Source organism: Microcaecilia unicolor, chromosome 6 (genome assembly GCF_901765095.1).
Source record: "Microcaecilia unicolor chromosome 6, aMicUni1.1, whole genome shotgun sequence".
NCBI classification, from domain to species: Eukaryota; Metazoa; Chordata; class Amphibia; order Gymnophiona; family Siphonopidae; genus Microcaecilia; species Microcaecilia unicolor.
This window is the reverse complement of record NC_044036.1, coordinates 191,858,335-191,882,012: the sequence shown is the minus strand read 5'-3', so window position 1 is coordinate 191,882,012 and position 23,678 is coordinate 191,858,335. Positions and strand designations below refer to the sequence as shown.

Sequence of the window (23,678 nt, the reverse complement as noted above, 5' to 3'; positions counted from 1 at the left end):
GCAGACATAAGGCTATAGTAGTGGTGTTTAGCATAGGAGCCAACTTTTCAAAATGATTGGGGGTGCTGAAATTTTTTTCTTTTTACAGGTGGTGCATTCCCCCCTCCCCTCCCCTCCCCTCCCCATTCATATCCAACAATTCTCCTCGCTCCCCTACCCTCCCCTCTCATCCATGTCCAGCGAATTCTCCTCTCTCCCCTGCCCTCTCCTCCCTCCATCCATGTCCAACAAGTCTCCTCTCTCTCCTCCCCTCCATGTCCAGCGATTTCTCCTCTCTCCCCTCCCCTCCATGTCCAGTAACTCGCCCCAAACACCACCTGCCCCTTTTCAACCCCCCCTCTCCTCCAAGTGCCAGTCCCCCCTCTCCTCCGAGTGCTAGTCCCAACTCCAGCCCGACCTCTTCTCCCACAACAGTTCTCCGTCCTCACCTTCCTACCACCCAGAATTTAAAACTCATCTTACCTCGCTCAGTCCCGGCAGCAGTGAAATGCGAGCAGGCTCGGCTTCAGCCTTTCCTTCTCTCTCAGCTCTGGTCCCGCCCTCACAGAAACAGAAAATGAGGGTGGGACCAGAGCTGAGAGAGAAGGGAAGGCTGAAGCCGAGCCTGCTTGCCTTTCACTGCTGCCGGCACCGAGCGAGGTAAGATGAGTTTTGAATTTGAGGCGGCAGGAAGGCGAGGACGGAGGACTGTTGTGGGAGAAGAGGTCGGGCTGGGGTTGGGATTGGCACTCACAGGAGGGGGAGGGCCTGGAACTCGGAGGAGAGGGGGGGGCTGAAAAGGGGCAGGTGGTGTTTGGGGTGAGTTACTGAACATGGAAGGGAGGGGAGAGAGGAGAAATCGCTGGACATGGAGGGGAGGGGAGAAGAGGTCGGGCAGGTCGGGCGGGCGGGTTAAAATATTAGGGGTGCTCGAGCACCCATGGAGTCGGCGCCTATGGTGTTCAGTTGGGTACAATAGGTTTTTGGTAAGTTTTGGAGTGCCCTTTTATGTAAAGTTCACTGCTGCAGTCCATAGGGTGCCCTACTGCTCTACTGGGATGTCTGTGTAGCCATTCTACTAAGAATGCTGCCCCCCCCCCCCCCCCCCCCAATACATCCTAATGGCTTGTTTTTGCGAGATTTTCCCCTGGACGGTTTTTTTTTTTCTGAAAATGGACACAAAAGAAAAATACACTGAGCAGCTTTAGACATCAAATCGAAAATGCCCCTCTAAATATAAGAGGCAGGCTTACTTCTATATGGGGACATGAAACTGACCCTCTGCTTGTCTTACACTCTCAACTCTCGCTCTCCTGGATCCTCCTTGTGGAAAATATGGTCACTCCTAAAGGAAAATACCATAACAAATTGGTTCAAGAAAACTCATTTTTTTTAACATGTCATTTGGAGTTTTGGGTAGTGGATCAGCCTGATGCATGGTGTGTGTTCTTCTCCTGGATTGTGTGAGTCTTTCCTATTTTAATGGCTCGCAGATCTTGGCACAGGCATTTACACCAGCTATAGGACTGGTGTAAGTGGTCATGCGTAAATATATGTTCGTTTGCAGCCAGTTATGCTAGTAAAAAAGAAAGTAGACAATATTTCTTTTTAAATAGTATACACTGTTTACTCACTTATCCTCGATGCCCTGCTATGGATTTACCTTCCAAGTGCTGAAAATCAGTGTTAGGTATCTAAGCTTTATATCTGCATTGAGAAGGCCATTGAGGCTGCCTGTATTTACAGAGACTAAATCAAATCTAAGAAGTTATATTTAGCTGGTGGTATAAGGGAGGAAATTATACCCCTGCAGACTCATTGAAATGTGTTATCTGCATCAGTGGCGTAGCCAAGGGGCCCAGGCCCATCCACTTTGGGTTCAGGCCCACCCAATAGCAGCACATCTCTAATGTGGCTGGCAGGGATTCCCAAGCCCCACCAGCAGAAAACTCCCAACTGTCCCTCCTGCATACCTTTTAAATAGCAGATCTTTGCCTGATAAAAGCAGCAACTGATACATACTGTTCACACCAGCCCTACAGCCTTCCCTCTGATGTATTCCCACCTATGCGGAAACAGGAAGTTGCATAAGAGGGAAGGCTATGGGGTCAACATGTGCAGTGTGTATTAGTTGCTGCTCGTTGCCAGTGAAAATCTGCTATTTAAAAGGTATGCAGGGTAGGGGGATGTTTGAGTGACCATATGGCATGCAGGCAAGAGAGAGAGAGAGAGAGAGTCCAAATTACTTGTGGGACAAGGCAGAGTTCTTCTGCCCACCCATCTTGGGCCCAGGCCCACCCAAAATTGGGTGTCTGGCTACGCCCCTTCTGCATATCAGTACCAAGTGAAAAGCAGGGCCATATGCAAAAGCACAGCTGACCCACAGTAGGGCTGGCTCTGCCTGCAGCGTCTAGCCACCTAATGCCCTACTTAGGCAGCTAGAAGCTATTAAAAATCCATCCTGAAGAAACCTAGTGGCAGAGGGATGGAGAAGGCCAGTACAGTAGGCAAGTGCAAATGGGATAACTGAGTGAGAAAAATGGCTCTTTTCTGCTGACAATTTTTTAAACTTTTCCCCTGGTCTTCTATAGAACCGGATGCACGAGAGTTTGCATCTGTTCAACAGCATCTGCAACCATCGTTACTTCGCTATCACATCCATTGTACTCTTCCTGAACAAGAAAGATGTCTTCACAGAAAAGATCAAGAAGGCTCACCTTAGTATCTGCTTTCCTGATTATGATGGTAAGTCTCTGAAGCAAGACATTCACTCCACTGCAACACTGTCTTACACCTATACACATTTATCATCCCTACCATTCCTAGGCTATACAAATACACATAGGTGGTAGTCTTGCTTTGTAGATTTTAAAATCTGATCAACACAAACATACAAGCTATGGGAGAGTTCATTTTAAAACTTTCCCTCTCTTTAACAGTGAGTAATATGCAGGTAAAGGTGTGGCTGAGGTTGTATAGCATCCTGAGTATAATTCGCACATAGTCTAACCCACACTGCTGGAGGCAATGCAGGGAATGAGGTAATTTTGAGCATATGTGGTGGGCCTACAAAAAAAAAAAGGAGAAACTTTTGGGCCCTTGTATGGGATAAGATATTAGAAATCTCATGGGAGGACCTCAACCCTCACAGATGATGCAGGATTTGTGGGTAACAAAGCCCTATTGGATCATGGGGAATTTCTAGGTTTAGAATTGCTCTTGATACTCAGCCTGGAAATTGACACTGTTCAAAGAGGAGTGGGGAGAGAGGGCGGTTCTAGTAGGGAAGGGGTTGGGTGACAGGGACGGGGAAAATTAACTATATGGCAAAAAAAGATGGGCAAGGGTCCTTTAGGGTAGAAGGTGGTGGTACGTTCTGATTTAGAGAACTTTATGCAATATGGTAGTCTATTGGATGGTAGATCAGGCGACCCTCAGGGGGAGGAATGCTGGCTTCGGCCTAACCCCTGGTAAGCCTTTTCCTCAGCTGAGAGGTGCCCAGCTGTACCACCGGCTGCCTTTTAGGTGCTGTGAAAGACTTGCAGCTCATCTGCATATCATTTACAGCCTTCTCTGGGGTGACTCCCAGGTCCACTCCGATCCACTCAGGGCCTCCGCTCTAGGTGCTGCACGCCGGGGCATTTTTCTCTTTACATCTACTTTTCTCTCAGTTACTACTTATGGCTCCAGTACACTTTTTCTTCTTGGCACTGTCACTTCCTAATTTGTTTCTCCATCTTAAACCACTGTACACTGCAGGAACACATTGTCCACCATCTGTATTCTTCATCTCACCATCTCTTTTTTCCTCTTCCTTTTTCTCAGCTCTCAACCTTAAACATTTCCTTCCTTCCTTCTATTCATCCATCCCTTTCTATCTGAGTACATCTTGCCTTCGTCGCTTTCGTCGTACCACTCCTACTCTTCTCCGTACTCTCTTACTTCTTCTCCTGCTCTCTGCTGGGGACATTAATCCCAATCCTGGTCCTCCACATCAGCTCTCGTCCTATCCATGCAAACGATTTCGGAAGTCTCCAATCTCATCTCTATTCCCCTCCTCCCCCCCTCTTCCCTCCCCTTCTCATGTGCTCGGTCTGCAACAAACTTCACCCATGATCGCTTCATCTCCCGTTCCCTTCAACTGCTCACCCTAACTGAAACCTGGCTCACCCCCGATGACTCTGCCTCAGTCGTGGCCCTATGCCATGGAGGTTATCTTTTCTCCCACACTCCCCGCCCAGTTGGCCGCGGAGGAGGCGTCGGGTTTCTACTTTCGCCCTCCTATAGTTTTCAACCCCTCCTCCTACCGCAGTCTCACTGCTTCTGATCCTTTGAAGTTCACTCCATCCGTCTATTCTACCCACTGCCACTCAGAGTTGCAGTCATTTTACCGCCCCCCTGATAAGCCCCCCTCTTTCTTCCTTCCTTACTGACTTCGATGCCTGGCTCTCCGTTTTTCTTGAACCCTCATCTCTGTCCCTCATTTTTGGAGACTTTAACATACACACTGATGACCCATCCGACTCTTACGCTTCTCAGTTCCTCACTCTGACATCCTCCTTCAACCTCCAGCTGAGCTCCACCACCCCTACTCACCAAACTTGCCATTGTCTTGACCTTGTCCTCTCCTCTACCTGCTCACCCTCCAATTTCTGCGCCTCTGCTCTTCCTCTCTCAGATCATCACCTGATCACCTTCACACTTCATCACCCTCTCCCTCAGTCCCGCCCAACACTAACCACTACTTTCAGGAATCTCCAGGCTGTCAACCCTCCCACCTTATCCTCTAGTATCTCTAATCTCCTCCCGTCCATCATGTCCTCCAAGTCTGTCGACAAGGTTGTCTCTACTTACAATGCCACTGTCTCCTCTGCTCTGGACACCCTTGCACCATCCATCTCCCGTCCCACAAGGCATACTAATCCCCAGCCCTGGCTGACCCCTTGCATCCAATACCTTCGCTCATGCGCCCGATCTGCTGAACGCCTCTGGAGAAAATCCCGCACCCATAGCGACTTCATTCATTACAAATTCATGCTATGCTCCTTCCAGTCCTCCCTATTCCTTGCCAAACAGGACTATTACACCCAATTGACTAATTCTCTCGGCTCCAACCCTCGTCGTCTCTTCGCCACTCTTAACTCCCTCCTCAAAGTGCCCTCCGCTCCCACCCCCCCACCCCCACTCTCTCCCCAATCACTGGCTGACTACTTCCACGACAAGGTGCAGAAGATCAACCTCGAATTCACTACCAAACCACCTCTTCCTCTTCATCCCTTAACCCACTCCCTCAACCAACCAACCCAGGCCTCCTTCTCCTCTTTTCCTGATATCACCGAGGAGGAAACCGCCCACCTTCTTTCCTCCTCGAAATGCACCACCTGTTCCTCTGATCCCATCCCCACTAACTTACTAAACACCATCTCTCCTACTGTCACCCCCCCCATCTGTCATATCCTCAACCTCTCTCTCTCCACTGCAACTGTCCCTGACTCCTTCAAGCATGCTGTAGTCACACCACTCCTCAAAAAACCATCACTAGACCCTACCTGCCCTTCCAACTACCGCCCCATCTCCCTCCTACCCTTCCTCTCCAAGATAATTGAACATGCCGTTCACAGCCGCTGCCTTGATTTTCTCTCCTCTCATGCCATCCTCGATCCACTTCAATCTGGTTTTCGCCCTCTACACTCAACAGAAATGGCACTCACTAAAGTCTGTAATGACCTGTTCCTTGCCAAATCCAAAGGTCACTACTCCATCCTCATCCTCCTCGACCTATCCGCTGCTTTTGACACTGTCAATCATAATTTACACTATCCTCATTTGGGTTCCAGGGCTCTGTCCTCTCCTGGTTCTCCTCTTATCTCTCCCACCATACCTTCAGAGTACATTCTCATGGATCTTCCTCCACTCCCATCCCGCTCTCTGTTGGAGTTCCTCAGGGATCTGTCCTTGGACCCCTTCTTTTTTCAATCTACACCTCTTCCCTGGGCTCGCTGATCTCATCTCATGGTTTCCAATATCATCTTTATGCTGACAACACCCAGCTTTATCTCTTCACACCAGACATCACTGTGGAAACCCAGGCCAAAGTATTGGCCTGCTTATCCGACATTGCTGCCTGGATGGCCAACTGCCACCTGAAACTGAACATGGCCAAGACCGAGCTCATTGTCTTTCCACCCAAACCCACTTCTCTCCCTCCACTCTCTATTTCAGTCGATAACACCCTCATCCTCCCCGTCTCATCTGCCCACAACCTCGGAGTCATCTTCGACTCCTCCCTCTCCTTCTCTGCCCATATCCAGCAGACAGCCAAGACCTGTCGCTTCTTTCTCTATAACATCAGCAAAATTTGCCCTTTCCTCTCTGATACACCACCCGAACTCTCATCCACTCTCTCATTACCTCTCGCCTTGACTACTGCAACCTACTCCTCACTGGCCTCCCACTTAACCATCTATCCCCCCTTCAATCTGTTCAGAACTCTGCTGCTCGTCTTATCTTCCACCTAGACTGATATGCTCATATCACCCCTCTCCTCAAGTCACTTCACTGGCTTCCAATCAGGTACCGCATACAGTTCAAGCTTCTCCTACTAACCTACAAATGCATTCAATCTGCAGCCCCTCACTACCTCTCAACCCTCATCTCTCCCTTATGCTCCTACCCGTAACCTCCGCTCACAGGACAAATCCCTCCTCTCAGTACCCTTCTCCACCACCGCCAACTCCAGACTCTGCCCTTTCTGCCTCGCCTCACCCTATGCTTGGAATAAACTCCCTGAGCCCATACGCCAAGCCCCCTCCCTACCCATCTTCAAATCCTTGCTCAAAGCCCACCTCTTCAATGTCGCTTTCAGCACCTAACCATTGTACCTCTATCCAGGAAATCTAGACTGCCTCAATCTTGATTGACTGCACTTTTTGTCCATTAGATTGTAAGCTCCTTTGAGCAGTGACTGTCCTTCTTTGTTAATTGTACAGCGCTGCGCAACCCTCGTAGCGCTTTAGAAATGTTAAATAGTAGTAGTAGTAAATAGTAGATGGAGTTTACAGCCATTGTTATACAATGTTATTGCTATGGTGCAGAGTCAATTGTCCTCTTGATTGTTGTGAATGTTAATTTTAAAAATAATAATTTTAAGGAAGGAGTGAAGTTTTAATAATGTTACATAGAAACACATTTAATCAGTGTGTTAGATGCGTGTAGAAAAAAAAGAGAGAGGAGTTGAAATGGAACTGGATGTATTTCTGTTTCTGGAGGGCTCACAATTACAAAAAAAGAGTTAGTGGGATTTGAACCAGGGTTTCTTGGTTTATAGTCCACTTCACTAAACACTAGACTGCTCCTCACACTCTCTTTCTGCTTTGATCAAAATACCTATATTACCCGCAGCTGTCATACATTCTGATATTCCTTTCCAGGTTTACTTTCAGGGGACAGTGAGTGGGACAGTAATCACTGGGGAATTATAGAGGGGTTATGCCTTAATCCCTGAAGTGGTCAGCTGCTTAATCAGAGCACCTCTATTTTTTTTAAACACTGGACGTGATTGAAACAGGTCTAACTTAGGACATCCTAAATCTAAGACTTGGATATTTCTTCCTGTTCGATTATCGCTATTGGATGTTTTTGGACCCTCCCTAGTCCCATACAAAACACACCTCCTACCCACCCCCAACCTGGCCCCTTGCTATTTGAACAAAATGCCGTGCTAGATGGGGGGGGGGGGGGGTTCCTGCCTTTCCAAAATTTCTATTTGGATGTTTTTGGTAGATGTACATTTTCTTTGGAGCATTTTGAGACATCTATGTGCTTTGAAAATGATCACCTAAGCTATTGTGAGAACATTTTTGCAATATCCAAGGCAGCAAAGAAGGAGTAAGGTGTCTACAGGCATCCCCTTTCTCCACCAAACCTGACTACCCTGCCCCAGATACCTGGCATTGGCCCTCTGGTAGTCTAGTGGCCCCTCTCCTTCTCTCCGTCCCTGATCTTCCTACCCACATGTCAGCCATTTTCCCTGGTAGTCTAATCCCCTCCCCCCCCAAACCAAACCCCTCTTTCTCCGATTAAAAAAAATTAAATCCCTGGTGTCTAGTAACACCCTCCCACCCCCAAACCCTCCCTCATGACCACCTGAGCCCACCCAACACTCACTGTACCTTTACAAGAGCGTCAAGTTTAAGTGTAAAGTTTATTACAAGTTTTGAAATACCGCTTAGAGACGGGCACTATCAAAGTGTTTTACAATATACAAGTTAAAACACAAAGAAAGGAACTACAATTAGGACAGGAAAGAAGATATGTAAAAAAAGAGATAGAGGGATAGCTGGATGGAGGGATGCAGCAGCAAGACAACATCATGAGGTCACAGTCAAAGCAGTGGGCAACGGAACACCATAGGCCTTAGAAAGCAGGTAGGTCTTAAGGTGTGAGTTGAATGAAGACAAATCGAGCTCCAACCAAAGCGCTAGAGGAATGGTATTCCAAAGAGTAGGACCTGCCACATTGAAGATACAAAAGCACACTGAGAAGAAACAAACGGTACGGAGAGATGGAACCTGAAACAAGCACTTTTGAGAAGAGTGAAGCAGCCTTAGTGGGTGGTATGGCATCAGATGTTAAAAGAGAAGTCGGCAGACCATAATGAAAGATTTTGTAGACTAATAAGAGTAGTTTGTAAGAAATGTGGTAGGAGACAGGTAGTACGTGTTCATTGCAAAGTAAGGGTGTGACATGAATGAAGCATTGAGCTCCAGTAAGTAATCGTATTACAGCATTTTGGACCAGTTGTAGGCGATGTATATTTTTCTTGCAGAGCCCCTGTAGCAGGACATTACAATAAATCGAGACCAATGAGAACATGAAGAAGGACATGAAAAGGTGAGGTAGTAAATAGGCGACACACTGAGTGGAATTGTTTTAGTTTAAAACAGCCAAGTTTAGCAATATAGGGGTGGAAAGAAAGTGTAGTATCCAGGATGACTCCTAAGACTCTAACATATGAGACCTGAGTGAGAGCGATACCTGCAATGGTTACAGGGTAAGTCAAAGATTGAAATTCTAGATGAGAGAACAAGATACTGGTGCACTTCCCATAATTTAGAACAAGAGGCTATTTGATCTAGCTTGTCATTTAAAGATTGGATGTAAAAATGGCCACCAACTAAGAGGCTACACCACGTCGAGCTCCCCACTGGTTGAGTCCCTTCTAGTCGCGAGCGGTGATTGGAATTGGGGCCTTCCAACGGAGCAGAAGTTTGGGAGATCGCCTCACCTCCAGTGGGAGAGCCTGTCCAGGCAGCAAACAGGCGGTAAGAGGAGATATCATGAAGGCCCACTCGGCCACGCCGAGAATCAAGCCCAAGGTGGCACCAGTGCCCCAGTGAACTGAAGGGAGGGACACCACCCCCTCCTTCAAAGGAGGAATTCCCCCTATGGTGGCTGACGCCGGGCACTGTTGGGGGGAACCTCTTCATGAAGACTAGACCAGGGTTCTCGAGTACCTCTGCGAGTCAGAAGCCCAAGCCGCTGAGTACCAGACATGAAGAACCCGAGATGGCACTAGCTGCGCTGAAACCCAGAAAGAGCATAATGGCCCCTACAGCGAAGGAGAACTCTACGCGAGAGCCTCAGTCAACTTCAGAGTCTCAGCTGTAGCACCACACCAAGTAACACCCAGGGAATAAGCAGAAGAACAGATGGCCCCACCACCACAGGATCTCATAAGGCCACACTTGAACCAACTGAACCAGGCCACACCAGATACAGATCCCGACCACGCTGGATCCAACTGAGTTGCTGAGCTTCCTCCACAGAGACAGTATTATGCAAGCAGTTGCAAGGAACCACTCAGGAGACAATGGGCAGCGACAGACCCAAGGTGAGTACCCACGTTCTACGATCGACCCATGGGACATCTCACCTAAATCCCTTACCCCCACAGGAGAGGCACCAATTCATAGGAGGCCGAGCAGGGGGAGGCATCAGCCCCGGTCATGAGAAGTCTGTCACACAGGGTCTGTGGGCGAATCCCGCGGACCATTTGTCGAATTGCCATAGAGGACCTGATCCACCAATTCGGGCAATCAATCCCGAACAGAGAGCCAGACCAGATAAGAGGAAGCACCATGGTCCCCATCTTAACACAGGACCCACGATTATTAAAAAAAATGCGCTGGACCTGGTTACTATGGCTGGCCATTCTAGGCTTCTCCAACATGACTTCTTCATCAGACAAGGACCCACCACTTACCACATGTAACCCCAAATACAGTCCTACAGATTGCTCCCCTCCACACCGACCTCAGTTTGGAACAAAAACTGGAAACAGACCAGGGCATACACACTCATCCCACAGGAAAACAGGTTATCTAAAACAGATTAAATGAGACATATCCAACTTGGTTATTGACAACATCACTTGAATTTAGCTTCAGAACAGCCCATAGCACGGAAGTTTTACTGCTAGTCCTAACCTCATATGTCAGATCTCAATTATCACAGGGCAAGTAAACCATACTGCTGTTGACCATGATCTTTTATTAGAAAAGCTGAGTGAAATCGGGCTGTCAGGAAGTGTTCAACAGGTTCCGAGACTTCCTGCATCCATAAAAATAGCGAGTTGTCACAATTCTGAGTGTTTCCCAGGGCTCCCCACACTCACCACTCCTCTTTAATGTGTTTATGTCATCACTTGGGAATATCAGGCTGTTGAAAGACGAAGTCCTACTATCATATGCATACCAGTTTGTATCAGCCGACACCACCTCTATACTACCTAACTGCTTGGAATGCATTTAACACTGGGCCACAAAGACTAGATTGAAGCTGAAGATGAATAAAACCAACCCGCTGTGGTTTCACATTTCAAACATCCTAGTCCCGAGTACGTTAATCACCTACAGGCTTATCTCTAACAGTGGAGAAAAAAAATCAAAAGTACTAGGAGTGATTCTGGATTCCACACTACCCTTTGAACCACAAATCATTTATGGCAAAAGACATTCTACAAGCTAAAAACAGTTCAAACTGTCCAATCTTCTTTTGCCCTGCTAGTTCAGTCACTCGTTCTCTATCATACAGATTACTATAATGTTCTATACTGAGGCCTACCCACAAAATTGATGTTCAGACTCCAACTAATACAGAACAATTCTGTCCGGCTGATCTTCAGATTATGACAGTTTGACAGAATAACACCCTACTTGAAACAAATACTGTCTTCCAACCCAGAAGAGAGTGCTTTTCAATGATACTTGTCTATTTTTCAAGTCGTATACGGATCAATATCAGCTGCCATCATGTTTCTAATACCGATTAGACCGCGAGTTTTGAAACCACTGGGGAAATTCAAAGAGATGCACTTCAGCCCTTTTTTTATTCACACTCTTGTATTCGTTTTCATGGCTCATCTTTTCCTCATAATAGCACAGTAGCATAGTAACATAGTAAATGACGACCTGCCCAACATGATAAACTCATTTTACATGGTAGGTGATACTTTATATGTATACCTGAGTTTGATTTGTCCTTGCCATTCTCAGGGCACAGACCGTAGAAGTCTGCCCAGCACTGTTCTTGTACTAAAAGTTCTGAAGCTAACCTAACGTCGTAGCCCCTTAAAATTTACACTCCAGCCTATCCATATCTTTTCAGTTATGATCAGGGCATAGACTGTAGAAGTCTACCCAACACTGGTTTTGCTTCCCAATTACAGGCGTTACCACCCAATCTCCACTAAGATTCCATAGATCATTCCTTCTAAACAGGATTCCTTTGTGTTTATCCCACAAATGTTTGAATTCCATTACCGTTTTCATCTCCACCACCTCCCGCAGGAGAGCATTCCACCCTTTCCGTGAAAAAAATACTTCCTGACATTACTCTTGAGTTTGCCCCCCTTCAACCTCTATTCATGTCCTCTAGATCTACCACCTTCCCATCTCCAGAAAAGGTTTGTTTGCGGATTAATACCTTTCAAATATTTAAACTTCTGTATCATGTCACCCCTGTTTCTCCTTTCCTCCAATGTTCAGGTGACCAAGCCTCTCCTCGTATCCTATATTGTTTTTGTAGCTTGTCTTTGCACCGCTTCCAGTCTTTTTACATATTTAGCAAGCTACAGCCTCTAAAACAGAACACAATACTCCAAGTGGGGCCTCACCAATGACTTGTAGAGGGGCATCAACACCTCCTTTCTTCTGTCGGTTATATACCCCCTCTCTATGCAGCCTAGTATCCTTCTGGCCATGGCTGTCACCTTGTCACATTGTTTTTATCTTGTTCGGCAGACTGGTCTTTATCTGCCATCATTTACTATGTTACTATGTTTTCTTCACCTTCATATCCTTTGACACCAACCCCCAAGGTCTCTCTCTTGAGTTGAGCTTGCGAATCTCTACCCTCCTATTCGATATCTTTCTTTTGGGTTTCTGCACCCCAAGCACATCACTCTGCGTTTCTTGGCATTAAATTTTAACTATATGTAGATATAGATACTCCAGACACTAATTTAAAAATTTTCCAAAATGTTTATTAATATACAAATTTAATTCCTATTACACTCATACTACACACACATACCTTCCACTGTCACACCTAATTGCAAAGCCTAATGTTAAGAACACAGAAATTATTATCAAAAATAAAGCTTCTATATGTAGAGGACAGTTGTTATCAAAGCCAAGTTGACTGCCGTGTCCCAGGGGTGTTGGTAGACAACAGCCAAATCCCAGAAGCACTTTCTTCAAACAATTATTAGATGGTAGTTCCTGCCCGATGCAAATTAAAACTGTTGTCGCTCTGAGTTATTGATTAGCAATGCATCCTCTTGGCACCATTAACTTCACCACATCCAGATCAAATCATGGCACGGCAACAGCAAAGCTAGCATTAGGCAGCCCTTAGGTCAGCAAGTGGAAATAAAAGTCAGTAGCTCCTCTGCTCCCCAATGCGAGACCGCATTTTGTACATCTTCCTTAGGAGAAGCAAGCAGAATCACTATAAACAAAAAATGAATAAATAAACCTATCTACACAAACCCCACTCGGTCAATATCTAAATCAAACACTATAGCACGGTTCATTTAGTAACTCCTCAAGCAGTATTATCCTACAGTAATGAACATTTCAGCACAGTAATTGTAGGATGGGCATGCCACACAATTAGCACTCATCTTTTCCACATAAGACACATCAATTTTTGCTGTTAAGGTGCGTTAAGTGCAAAAAATCTTTGTGCACTTTAGTAGGACACCTATATATATATATATATATATATATATATATATATATATATATATATATATATATATTTTTTTTTTACAGGACTATTCTGGGAAGTGTGGTGCTCAGATCACAAATGGGGCAGAAGGAGGGGACCTAGCGGCCTAAAATCAATAGAAGGGACACAATGATGAAAGTTCTACTAGGGCACCTAATGCTCTTTTACTGGCCCTGGGTTTCCCCAAAGTAGTCTCCTAGATTTTCCTAAAACCCATGCACTAAAGTGTCTTACATATCTTCCAGTAAACTGTGTGTACTTCCCTGTGCACTCTAGAGAAGTAATGTGACTCTGTGCTTCACACAGGACCCAATACATATGAGGATGCTGGAAACTATATCAAAGTGCAGTTCCTGGAGCTGAATATGAGGAGAGACGTGAAGGAGATCTACTCACACATGACCTGTGCAACAGACACTGAGAATGTCAAGTTTGTTTTTGATGCTGTCACAGACATCATCATAAAGGAAAATCTAAAAGACTGTGGCCTCTTCTAACTTCAGGTACTACTACTACTATTTAACATTTCTAGAGCGCTACTAGGGTTATGCAGCGCTGAAAGACTCCATCTCCTGCACACCATCCCCGCACACATAGAGCAGGGGAGGTCTGTAAAGGTCTTCAGAGGCACTATCTGTATAAAAAACATAATAGCTATACTGAGTCAGACCAATGGTCCTTCTAGCCTAGTATCTTACTTCCAGCAGTGGCCAATACAGGTCACAAAGGTCACCGCATCTCAGGAAAGATATAGTAGAATTGGAAAAGGTGCAGCGAAGGGCGACTAAAATGATAGCGGGGATAGGACAGCTTCCCTATGAAGAAAGACTAAGGAGGCTAGGGCTTTTCAGCTTGGAGAAGAGACAGCTGAGGGGAGACACGATAGAGGTATATAAAATAATGAGTGGAGTGGAACAGGTGGATGTGAAGCGTCTGTTCACGTTTTCCAAAAATACTAGGACTAGGGGGCATGCGATGAAACTACAGTGTAGTAAATTTAAAACAAATCGGAGAAAATCTTTCTTCACCCAATGCATAATTAAACTCTGGAATTCGTTGCCAGAGAACATGATGAAGGCGGTTAGCTTAGCAGAGTTTAAAAAAGGGTTAGATGATTTCCTAAAGGACAAGTCCATAAACCACTACTAAATGGACTTGGGAAAAATCCACAATTTCAGGAATAACATTTATAGAATGTTTGTACATTTGGGAAGCTCACCAGGTGCCCTTGGCCTGGATTGGCCTCCGTCATGGACAGGATGCTGGGCTCGATGGACCCTTGGTCTTTTCCCAGTGTGGTTATGTACTTATGTAAGTACCTGGTAGAAACTAAAGCCTTGACAGATTTTGAGAGAGAGCTTAAAACATTACTATTTGTTGAAATATATGGGTGATTCTAGCTTGTTTGTATGAAAAACAGCTACATGAGATGTATTTTTGTAGCGATTCTTGAACAGTAGATATCAGAAAGTTGCTTGTATCTATGTATAATTTGTGTACAGTATATAATTTGTGTAATGTGATTTTTTTATGCTTGTAAAAGTGTAATCCGCCTAGCACAGTGGATAGTACAAAATATAATTTTTAACCAACTAAATAAATAAGTAAATATTAACTTTCCATGCTACCAATCCCAGGGCAAGCAGTGGCTTCCATCATGTCCATCTCAATAAAAGACTATGAACTTTTCCTCCAGAAACTTGCCAAACCTTTTTTAAACTCAGATATGCTAAATACTGTTACCACAGCCTCCAGCAACTATTTCCAGAGCTTAACTATTCTGAGAGAAAATGTATTTCCTCCTATTTCTTTTAACACTATTTGCATGCAATTTCATTGGGTGTCCCCTTGTCTTCGTACTTTTTGAATGAGTGAAAAATCAATTCATTTCCACCCGCTCCATCCACTCAGAGGCACTATTCATACAGAGCAGCGGCAGTCTATAGAGTATTCAGAGGCACTATTCACATGAGCAGGGGGGCTCATCATCCTGTAACACACCATTAAATGATCACATATACCCACAGAGGGCTCGGTTCACTTTGCAGTCATGTTGCTAACAGTGATAAACACCAGAAAAAAACATAATCATGCCACATGCACCTACAACACCATAAAGCCATGCCCTTACTATACCCTAAGAAATACAACACAGGTATTGGATGTATCCTGCCCAACAGCCAAAGGACAACCTTTGCTCCCCACACATCCACAGTACTTAATTTAGTTTTGAATGGGAGCTCAATATTCGGTGGCAACAGTGAGTGGCTTTTCTTTTAAGCCAGATGCAGTTGTCAAAAAATATATGGCTATTCAGTACCACAATCCAGATGGTGGCTGGTGCTGACAATCCAGATAAGGCTGTCTGTGCTGGAAATTATCTAGATAATGGCAATATACAGTCTGCTGTCCATATAACTTAAGACAGCCTTCTATCTATTCTAAGTAATCAGATCTGGATAGCAGACAAAATGTTGCTACTATCTCGATAAGTTCCAGGACCATCCTGTATTGTTCCGTGGTCATCATGGCATCCTGTTGATCACAGCTTACCGCTGTCCAAACTATGTGGCTTGGTCCTGTGCTGAACTGTTTTAGGGATTAAAAAAATAGATATTACACAGTCTGAAAAAGGGGGAGCATTGTCAAAGAGCCTCAGGGCTCCCCATTGTCTCCTTTGTTGTTTAAATTAGTTTATAAGTTCTCTTACATATTGTTTTGGGTGAGGGTGAGCGCATATTTTTATATGCTGATAACATTCTAATGTTAGTTCCTGTAAGTTCCACTCTTAAGAGAGTTCTTTATGCTATGAAAACTATTTAGAAATGGACTGTAGAACACATGCTTCAACTGAACCAGGCTAAGACAAAATTATTATGGTTTTCTAATTCTAAGACTGATGTTCCTTTTAATATAGCACTGTCTAATGGAACAAATTTAAAATATAGTTAAAGAATCGAGGGTTATTTTGGATTCTTCATTGAGCTTTGAAGCTAGATCAATCAAGTTTGGAAGAAATCTTTGTATGTGCATCAATTGCGGTTGATTAGATCGTATTTTCAAAGATCACATTTTTCCGTACTGGTAATATCTAATTTGGATTATTGTCATTCTTTATATATAAGTTTGAATAACAAATTGTGAGGGAATTAAAAAATGCGTAGGATAAACACAGGGGATGCCTAAAAAGAAAGAGGATGGAAATGCAACTTGGCTGCTGAGGTGCTGGACAAGAGTAGAGAGAACTGAGGCCAATGCTGGACAGACTTCTATGTCTATTTTTTAAATTCTTTTTTATGTATTCAGCATTCTTGAAAGCCAGAATGTATACTATGAGGGGCCCTTTTACTAAAGGGTTGTCACGTGGCAACCCAGAACTATCGTTGGCCTAAAGCAACCACTGGCTGTGGTTCCATCTTGAGCGCACCATTTCTGGTGCTACAGGAAAATAATTCCATAATTTCTAGTGCAGTGTCTACCGGTAACCTGGATGGCGGTAAGTACTCCCTCCCGCATGGCCATGCCTTTTTTTTAGGGTTTTTTTTACCCGCTGCAGTAAAAAGGTCCCTGGCATGTGGCAAAAACAACCCCTGCTGCTACTGCAGAGCCCTTTTTACCGCAGCTTGGTATAAGGACATTGAGCACAGGGAGGGAGAAGGGGGTCAGGATGGAGACTGTAAAAAGGAAACAGTGAAGAAATGGGTTTTGAACAGCAATGCAGTGATTTGAAGGCATAGATGGAGGTTTGAGAGCCGAGTTGGAGGGAAAGGGAATTCCACAGGCTGGGACCGAGATAACTAAAGGCAGTTTCATGTGAGATGGTGAGTCTGAGGAAAAAGGGAGGGAGAGACAGAGCAGGTTACCAGTGAAGGAGTGAAGGCCACAGGAGGGATATGATTGAGGTCTACAAAAGTGAATCGATTTTTTTTTACTCTTTCAAAAAATGCAGACTAGGGTGCATTCAGTGAAATACTTTTGAAACAATTAGGAGGAAATATTTTTTCACTTAACAAACAGTTAAGCTCTAGAGCTCGTTACCTGAAGATAAAAGAAAGAGACTTTCATCAGATTCATTAATACCATGTTGAGGTTGTTGATCCAGTGGGAGGCTTCAAATAAAGTAAGCCCAAGTGATTCTTACAACTAAGCAAGGAAGTTATAAGAATTAGTTGGTTAAAGGGTTGTAAGGTTAAAGGGTTAAAGGGTTGTAAGGTACTTTGTAAGGTAACTATAATATATCCTGAGAAAAGATTACCACTTAGCAGCAAAATTAACCAATCAGTTACCTAACTAAAAACTGAGCTATAAGAAGAAAACTCCTGCTTCTCTCACCCTTGTGGTCCTATAGGTCTCAGAGTTCAGGTGATGTGCAGAATCAACTAGGCTCTAGTAGATGACATGCAAGCTCTGATAGATCAGGAATAGTCCAAGGTCCCTGCTCTATGCAGCTGGTTACTCAGTTCATAGAAAGCCATAGAGCTGCTTCTGAACTTTTTTGTGCAGTGCTCAGCACAGAATTCAGTTCACAGGTATTTGGGGCAAATTAGTCTCTCTAGCTCCCCTGAGAGAGATCTATACACCAGGCAATCTTCTTTCTTTCTTTCTTTCTTTCTTTCTTTCTTTCTCTCTCTCTCTCTCTCTTGTCCAGCATTGGCATCTCTCTCGGTCAGGTGACACATATGGAACAATCACAAACTGTGTACTTCCATCCAGCACAGTACCCACAGTCTTAACAATAAGGCCTTATGAACCTTGCCGTCATACCAGATAGCAAACCTCCTACTTCTGAAATCATGAAACTTTCTCTAGAAGTACTTGAGAGACTGAATCAAGAAGCTTAAAGAATGCATTATTTTGCTCTAAACATCCAGGCTATGAGGGCAAGAGACTGATCTTTATAAGGTGTAGGGGAATAATACCCAGATCAACAGGATACACCTCATCCTTCTGCTCATGAGTATCTATTGTAAGGAAACCATACCCTTACTATCCTATTTATCAAAGAATGTAAGAAAGGAAAGGCTTTCAGAGGTATTTGCAATAATAATCAGAATACAAATAAATCTCACAACACAGCAAATGGTTATACAAATAGCAAAGATATTTACCTGTAACAGGTATTCTCCGAGATCTGCAGGCCTTATATTCTCATAATTGGGTAACATGATTCTGCGTTGCCCAGTTCAGAGCTTGTAACAAGCTAAAAAAACAGAGCATTATAAAACGTGGGAGCTGCTCCATTGCTCATGCATGAGTGTCTTCCTGCCCGCTGTGAAAGCGAGGTTACTACTAAAGTATAAAAAAGAAAAACTAGGGGGAGAAGGGAGGATTTGTGAGAATATAAGTCCTGCTGTCCTCAGAGAATATCTGTTACAGGTAAGTATCTTCACTTTCTCCAAGGACAAGCAGGCCATTAATTCTTACAGTTGCCATCCATGCTCACCAAAAACAACACACATTGGTCAACTGGGCCTCACAACAGCGAGGACATAACTGAGATTACCCTAAAACTATATACAAACTGAGTGAGAGTGCAGCCTGGAACAAAATTAAATGGACCTAGGAGTCTAGACCCCAAACTGATTCTGCAATATTGTCTGCCTGAACAAGACCAGGTCACAGCCTTGCAAATTTCTTCAATGGAGGCTGACCGCATGTGCGCTACCAACATAACCCTAGCTCTGACATAGTGAGCCATGACATGATCCTCAAGCTTAGGCATAAGTGAAGGAAATGCAATCTGTCAGCAATTAGAGATGGTGTATTTTGAGATGGCGACCCCCATCCTGTTGGGATCAAAAGAAACAAAAAGTTGGGCGGAACTGTCTGTGGGTCCTAGTCCGCACCATGTAGTAGACCAATGCTCACTTGCAATCCAAAGGTATGCAAGGTGCTTTAGCCAGGATGAGCATGAGGTTGGGAAAAGAATGTTGGCAAGACAATTGACTGGATTGGTTTAGATGGAACTGCGACACAACCTTCAGCAGGAACTTAGGGTGCATGCGGAGGACTACTCTGTTGTGATGAAACTTAGTATAAGGTGCATCCACTACTAGACCCTGAAGCTCATTGACCCTACGAGAAGAAGTAACAGCCACCAAGAAAGTGACTTTCCAGATGAAGGAATTTAGTGAGAATGATGTTGAGGTCCCATGTCACTGGTGGAGGTTTGACAGGGGGGCTTTGACAAAAGCAAACCTTGCATGAAGCGAAGAACTAGAGTCTGTCCAGAGATGGGCTTACCCTCTACTCGTTGATAAACACTAATTGCACTGAAATGAACCATTACGAAGTTGGTCTTAAGACCAGACTAGGAAAGATGTAGAAAGTATTCAAGCAGGGTCTGTGTAGGACAACAAAGAGGATCTAGGGCATTGCCCCCACATGGGATGGCAAACCTCCATTTGAAAGAATAACATCTCTTGGTGGAATCTTTCCATGAAGCCAGCAAGACCCGGGAGACACCCTCCGACAGACCCAAAGAAGCAAATTCCAGGCTGTGTGGGCCAGAGACTGAATGCTGGGATGCAGAAAAGATCCCTCTTTCTGCACAATGAGGATCAGAAAACAGTCCAATCTCCACAGTTCTTCGGAGGATAACTCCAGAATCAGATCTGCCGAGGCCAGTAATGTGCAATCAGGATCATGGTCCAATGGTCTTGGTTGAGTTTCAGCTAAGTCTTCCCCACAAGTGGAATGGGAGGATAGGCATAATGAAAGATCTGACCCCCAATTAATTTACTATATTTATATACCGCCTTTATCCAAGGTGGAAGGTATCGGACTCTAGTCTGCTGTGGGCCTGAAGTCTGGAACAGTACTGAGGGACTTTGTGGTTTGGTTGAGTGGCAAAGAGATCCACTGAGGTGGTGCCCCTTACTCGGAAGATCTCGTGGGCAAAGCCCAAGTTGACAGACCACTCGTGCATTGCATAATCTTGCTCAGCCATTTGACCATACTGTTGTTTTTGCCCACCAGATAAGTGGCTCAAAGGAACATGCTATGCCAGCAAGCCCAGCGCCACATCCAGATGGCCTCCTAACACAGAAGGCGTATCCAGTGCCCCCCCACCACTTGTTGGTGTAATACATAGCAACCTGATTGTTTGAATGAGCACAATTTGGTGAGACAGCATTTCTACTCTGGGGAAAAAGGCTCAAACCTTCTGTATATCGAGCAGGGTTCCAATGAATTCCAGTTTCTGAGTAGGGCAAAGATGGGTTCGTTTAAAATGAACCCTAGTAGCTCTACATCCGAATAGTCATCTGCATGGACTCCTGAGCACCATCCTCTGAGATGCTTTTCACTAGCCAATCGTTGATGGGACGCATCCCCCTGTCTTCTTTTGCACGAAGAAGTACCAGTAATAGAATCCCCGCCCTTCCTCTCCTGGAGGGCGGAGAGTTCCTTTGCAAGTACCTGCTTGTGCCAAGAGCTGAAGTGGACAATTTGGAGATTTTAATTTAGGGCGTATCTGAGCCGGACTATTTGGAGACCCACTGATTGGAGGTTATAAGGGGCCATCTTTTGTGGCAAAACTTCAGCCTCCCCCCCACCCCCGGCAACTTTGATACAGATACTTGGACAGTGACCATGCTCTGCTGGAGCCAGTTAAAAGCTTATTCCTTGGTTTTGGGAGCAGCTGGGGCCTTAGACAAAAGCAGTTGATGAGAACGAGCATGCTGGGGCTGAGCCTGAGCAAGCTGGTGAGAGGAGGTGGCATACCTACATCTCTGGGGGTAGTAGGCACCCCTCCTTGACTTGTCAAAAGACCTCCTAGATGAGGAAGAAGATGCAGAAGGCATCCGGCGGGAGACAGAAGAGACCGTTTTTACTGAGTTTGTCCACAACCCCTTCAACCTTCTCTTCAAAGAGATTATCCCCCATCCACCAACCTCTGTTGAACCAAACGTTCCCAGTCAGAAGCACGCAGCCATGAGAGTCTGCGCATTGCTGTATTCTGGGCAATGTCAAAAGTTTCATAGGTGCCCCTAGCCAAGAATTTATGGCACGCCTTCTGCAGCTTAGCCAACTGGCGCACTGACTTGGCCTGCTGCGGTGGAAGGGAGTAAGCCAAATCTAGCAACTTACCACAAAGTCCCGCAAGTACATACTCGTAAAGAGCTGGCAAGATTTTAATGGGACAAGAGCACTAAGGCATGGAACATCTTCCTCCCAAAAGAATCCAGGGTCCTAGCTTCTCTGCCTAGGGGCACCAAGGCACAGTCTCTAGAACTCCTGGCTCTTTTTCAGGGCAGATTTCACCACCATGGAATGATGAGGCAACTGGGACTTATCAAACCCAGGTGTACTGTGGATCTGGTACATCGTGTCAATCTTCTTGGGCAGGACAGGGACCAACAGAGGGGACTCTCTGGAGTACCTCGTAGAGATGGACAATCACAACCTCCCTAAGAGGAGATTCGTAGTCCAGGACTTCAAGCATCTTGACCCTGGACTCATCCTCCACCTCCAAACAAAATGGAATGGCCTCAGCCATTTCCTTCACAAAAGAGGGAAATAAGCACATAAATACTTATGTATTGTCATACTGGGGCAGACCAAAGGTCTATCAAGCCCAGAATCCTGTTTCCAACAGTGGCCAATCCAGGTCACAAGTACCTGGCAAGATTCCAAAACAGTACAATACATTTTATGCTGCTTATCCTAGAAATAAGCAGTGGATTTTCCCTAAGTCCATTTTAATAATGGCTTATGGACTTTTAGAAAGCTATCCAAACCTTTTTTAAACCAAGCTAAGCTAACTGCTTTTACTACATTTTCTGGCAACGAAATGAAAGGTTCTCTGGAGATTTTCTCCTTTCAGATGTTGTAGGAATTATCCTCCAAAAAGTACTTTGGATCTTCCTCGGACTCCCATGAGCGTTCCTCATCAGTGTCAGACAGCAACTCCTCGAGAGAGGGCTGAGACCGTGCCTGCCTCAATGAAGAAAAACCATTCCCTCGAGGGGATACCATCTTGATTACAGTTGAAATGGAGCTGCATGCAATACCGACGTTGGCCGCATCTCAAGCTGATTGCAGAACTGATGGGGCTGAGATAGTGGCATCACCTGGATAGAGGGGAAGCTGTCCTCCCGGTGCTTCTTGGGTGACGAATCCTTGACGTCCTCGAGCTCCCAGCATGACTGATGTTGGTACTTCTTGGCCTTTGCCCAAAACTCTGCATCAAGATTTTTCAGTGCCGAAGAGGATGACATCGAATCCTCATGTTGCCTTAGGGTCGGGTCCGATTCTGGACAGTCCTGGGGGCCCTGCCCAGCAGTTGTCTTCGAGACAAGTGGAGACCTACTCGATGCATCACTGCTCCCACTGTCCTTGGGTCTTGTAGCAACTATGCAGACCAATACTCCCAATGCCAACATCGAGGAAACAGACTCAAATATTTTCTCGCGTTGAGCTCATATGGACAGCTGGGTCCTCTTCTTCATCTGAAGACAGAGGACACAGTTAGCAGGTCTATGGTCAGACCTTAAACACTGAAAACAGAAGGAATGGGTGTCTTTGCCAGAGATGGTCTGATTGTACCAGGTATGGTGCTTGAAGCAACTGGGAACTTTCGTTGGACATGGACGGAAAAACTTATGCAGCTAAATCAAATGAATCTGAAAAAGGGGCAAGGCACCAGAAAAAGAAAGGGAAAACCCAGCCGAAGTCAAGGCCTAAATGCTGACGATGGAAAACAAAGAAAATGTAAAACTTTGAAAAAAAAAAAAAAACTAAAAGAATATGGGGGAAAACAGGGAGGGACCTGCAAATGGGAACACCGAAAAAAAGATAAGACAAAAAATGCAGAAAGGCACTAGAGAAACTCATTCCAGACCAAGCAGTGTGCAGAGACAGCAGAAAAACAAACCTCTCCTCACTCTTTCCTCCCCTCCGCCTTGCTCTTTCTTCTCTAAAGATTAGAAACATACACACACACACAGCTGGTCACCTTGACCCAGTGAGTGTCTGTCTGTTAGCACAGAAAACAGTCTGGAAAAGACACAGAGATGAGTATTGAGGAGGGGAGATTGGGGGGGGGGGGGAGAGTTAGCCACTAAGGTTTCTCCAAGATAAATAGAAGGGGAATGGGACAATATACCGCCTTTCTATGGTTTTTGCAACTACATTCAAAGCAGCTTACATAGTATATGCAGGTACTTATTTGTGCCTGGGACAATGGGCAATAAAGGGTCCCTCCAAGGTAAAGTGTCCTAAGTTACCTCATCCAAGGTTTCTGGACTCAGATTCAGCCCTTCCTTTAAATCTTTCTTTCTTTATATTTAAAAAAAACCCAAACAATAAAAACTTGGACACGGCTGTCTGCTTTCCCTTATAGCAGAGTCCTCTTTCCAGATCTTAACCTTCTGGACTTTAGAAGTCAGCAGCCTTGACCATAG

The 23,678-nt window shown here is 45.0% G+C and overlaps 1 protein-coding gene across 1 annotated transcript in view; it reads left to right on the top strand.

The window, feature by feature from the left end:
* The window catches only part of GNAT1 (G protein subunit alpha transducin 1), a 96,128-nt gene extending 82,359 nt beyond the window's left edge, over nt 1-13,769 (top strand). Inside the window, exons 7-8 of the mRNA XM_030205538.1 lie at nt 2,571-2,724; nt 13,579-13,769. Of these exons, the coding sequence (XP_030061398.1) occupies nt 2,571-2,724; nt 13,579-13,769 (345 nt within the window). The remainder of the gene's footprint in view (nt 1-2,570; nt 2,725-13,578) is intronic.
* The last annotated feature ends 9,909 nt before the right edge of the window (nt 13,770-23,678 follow it).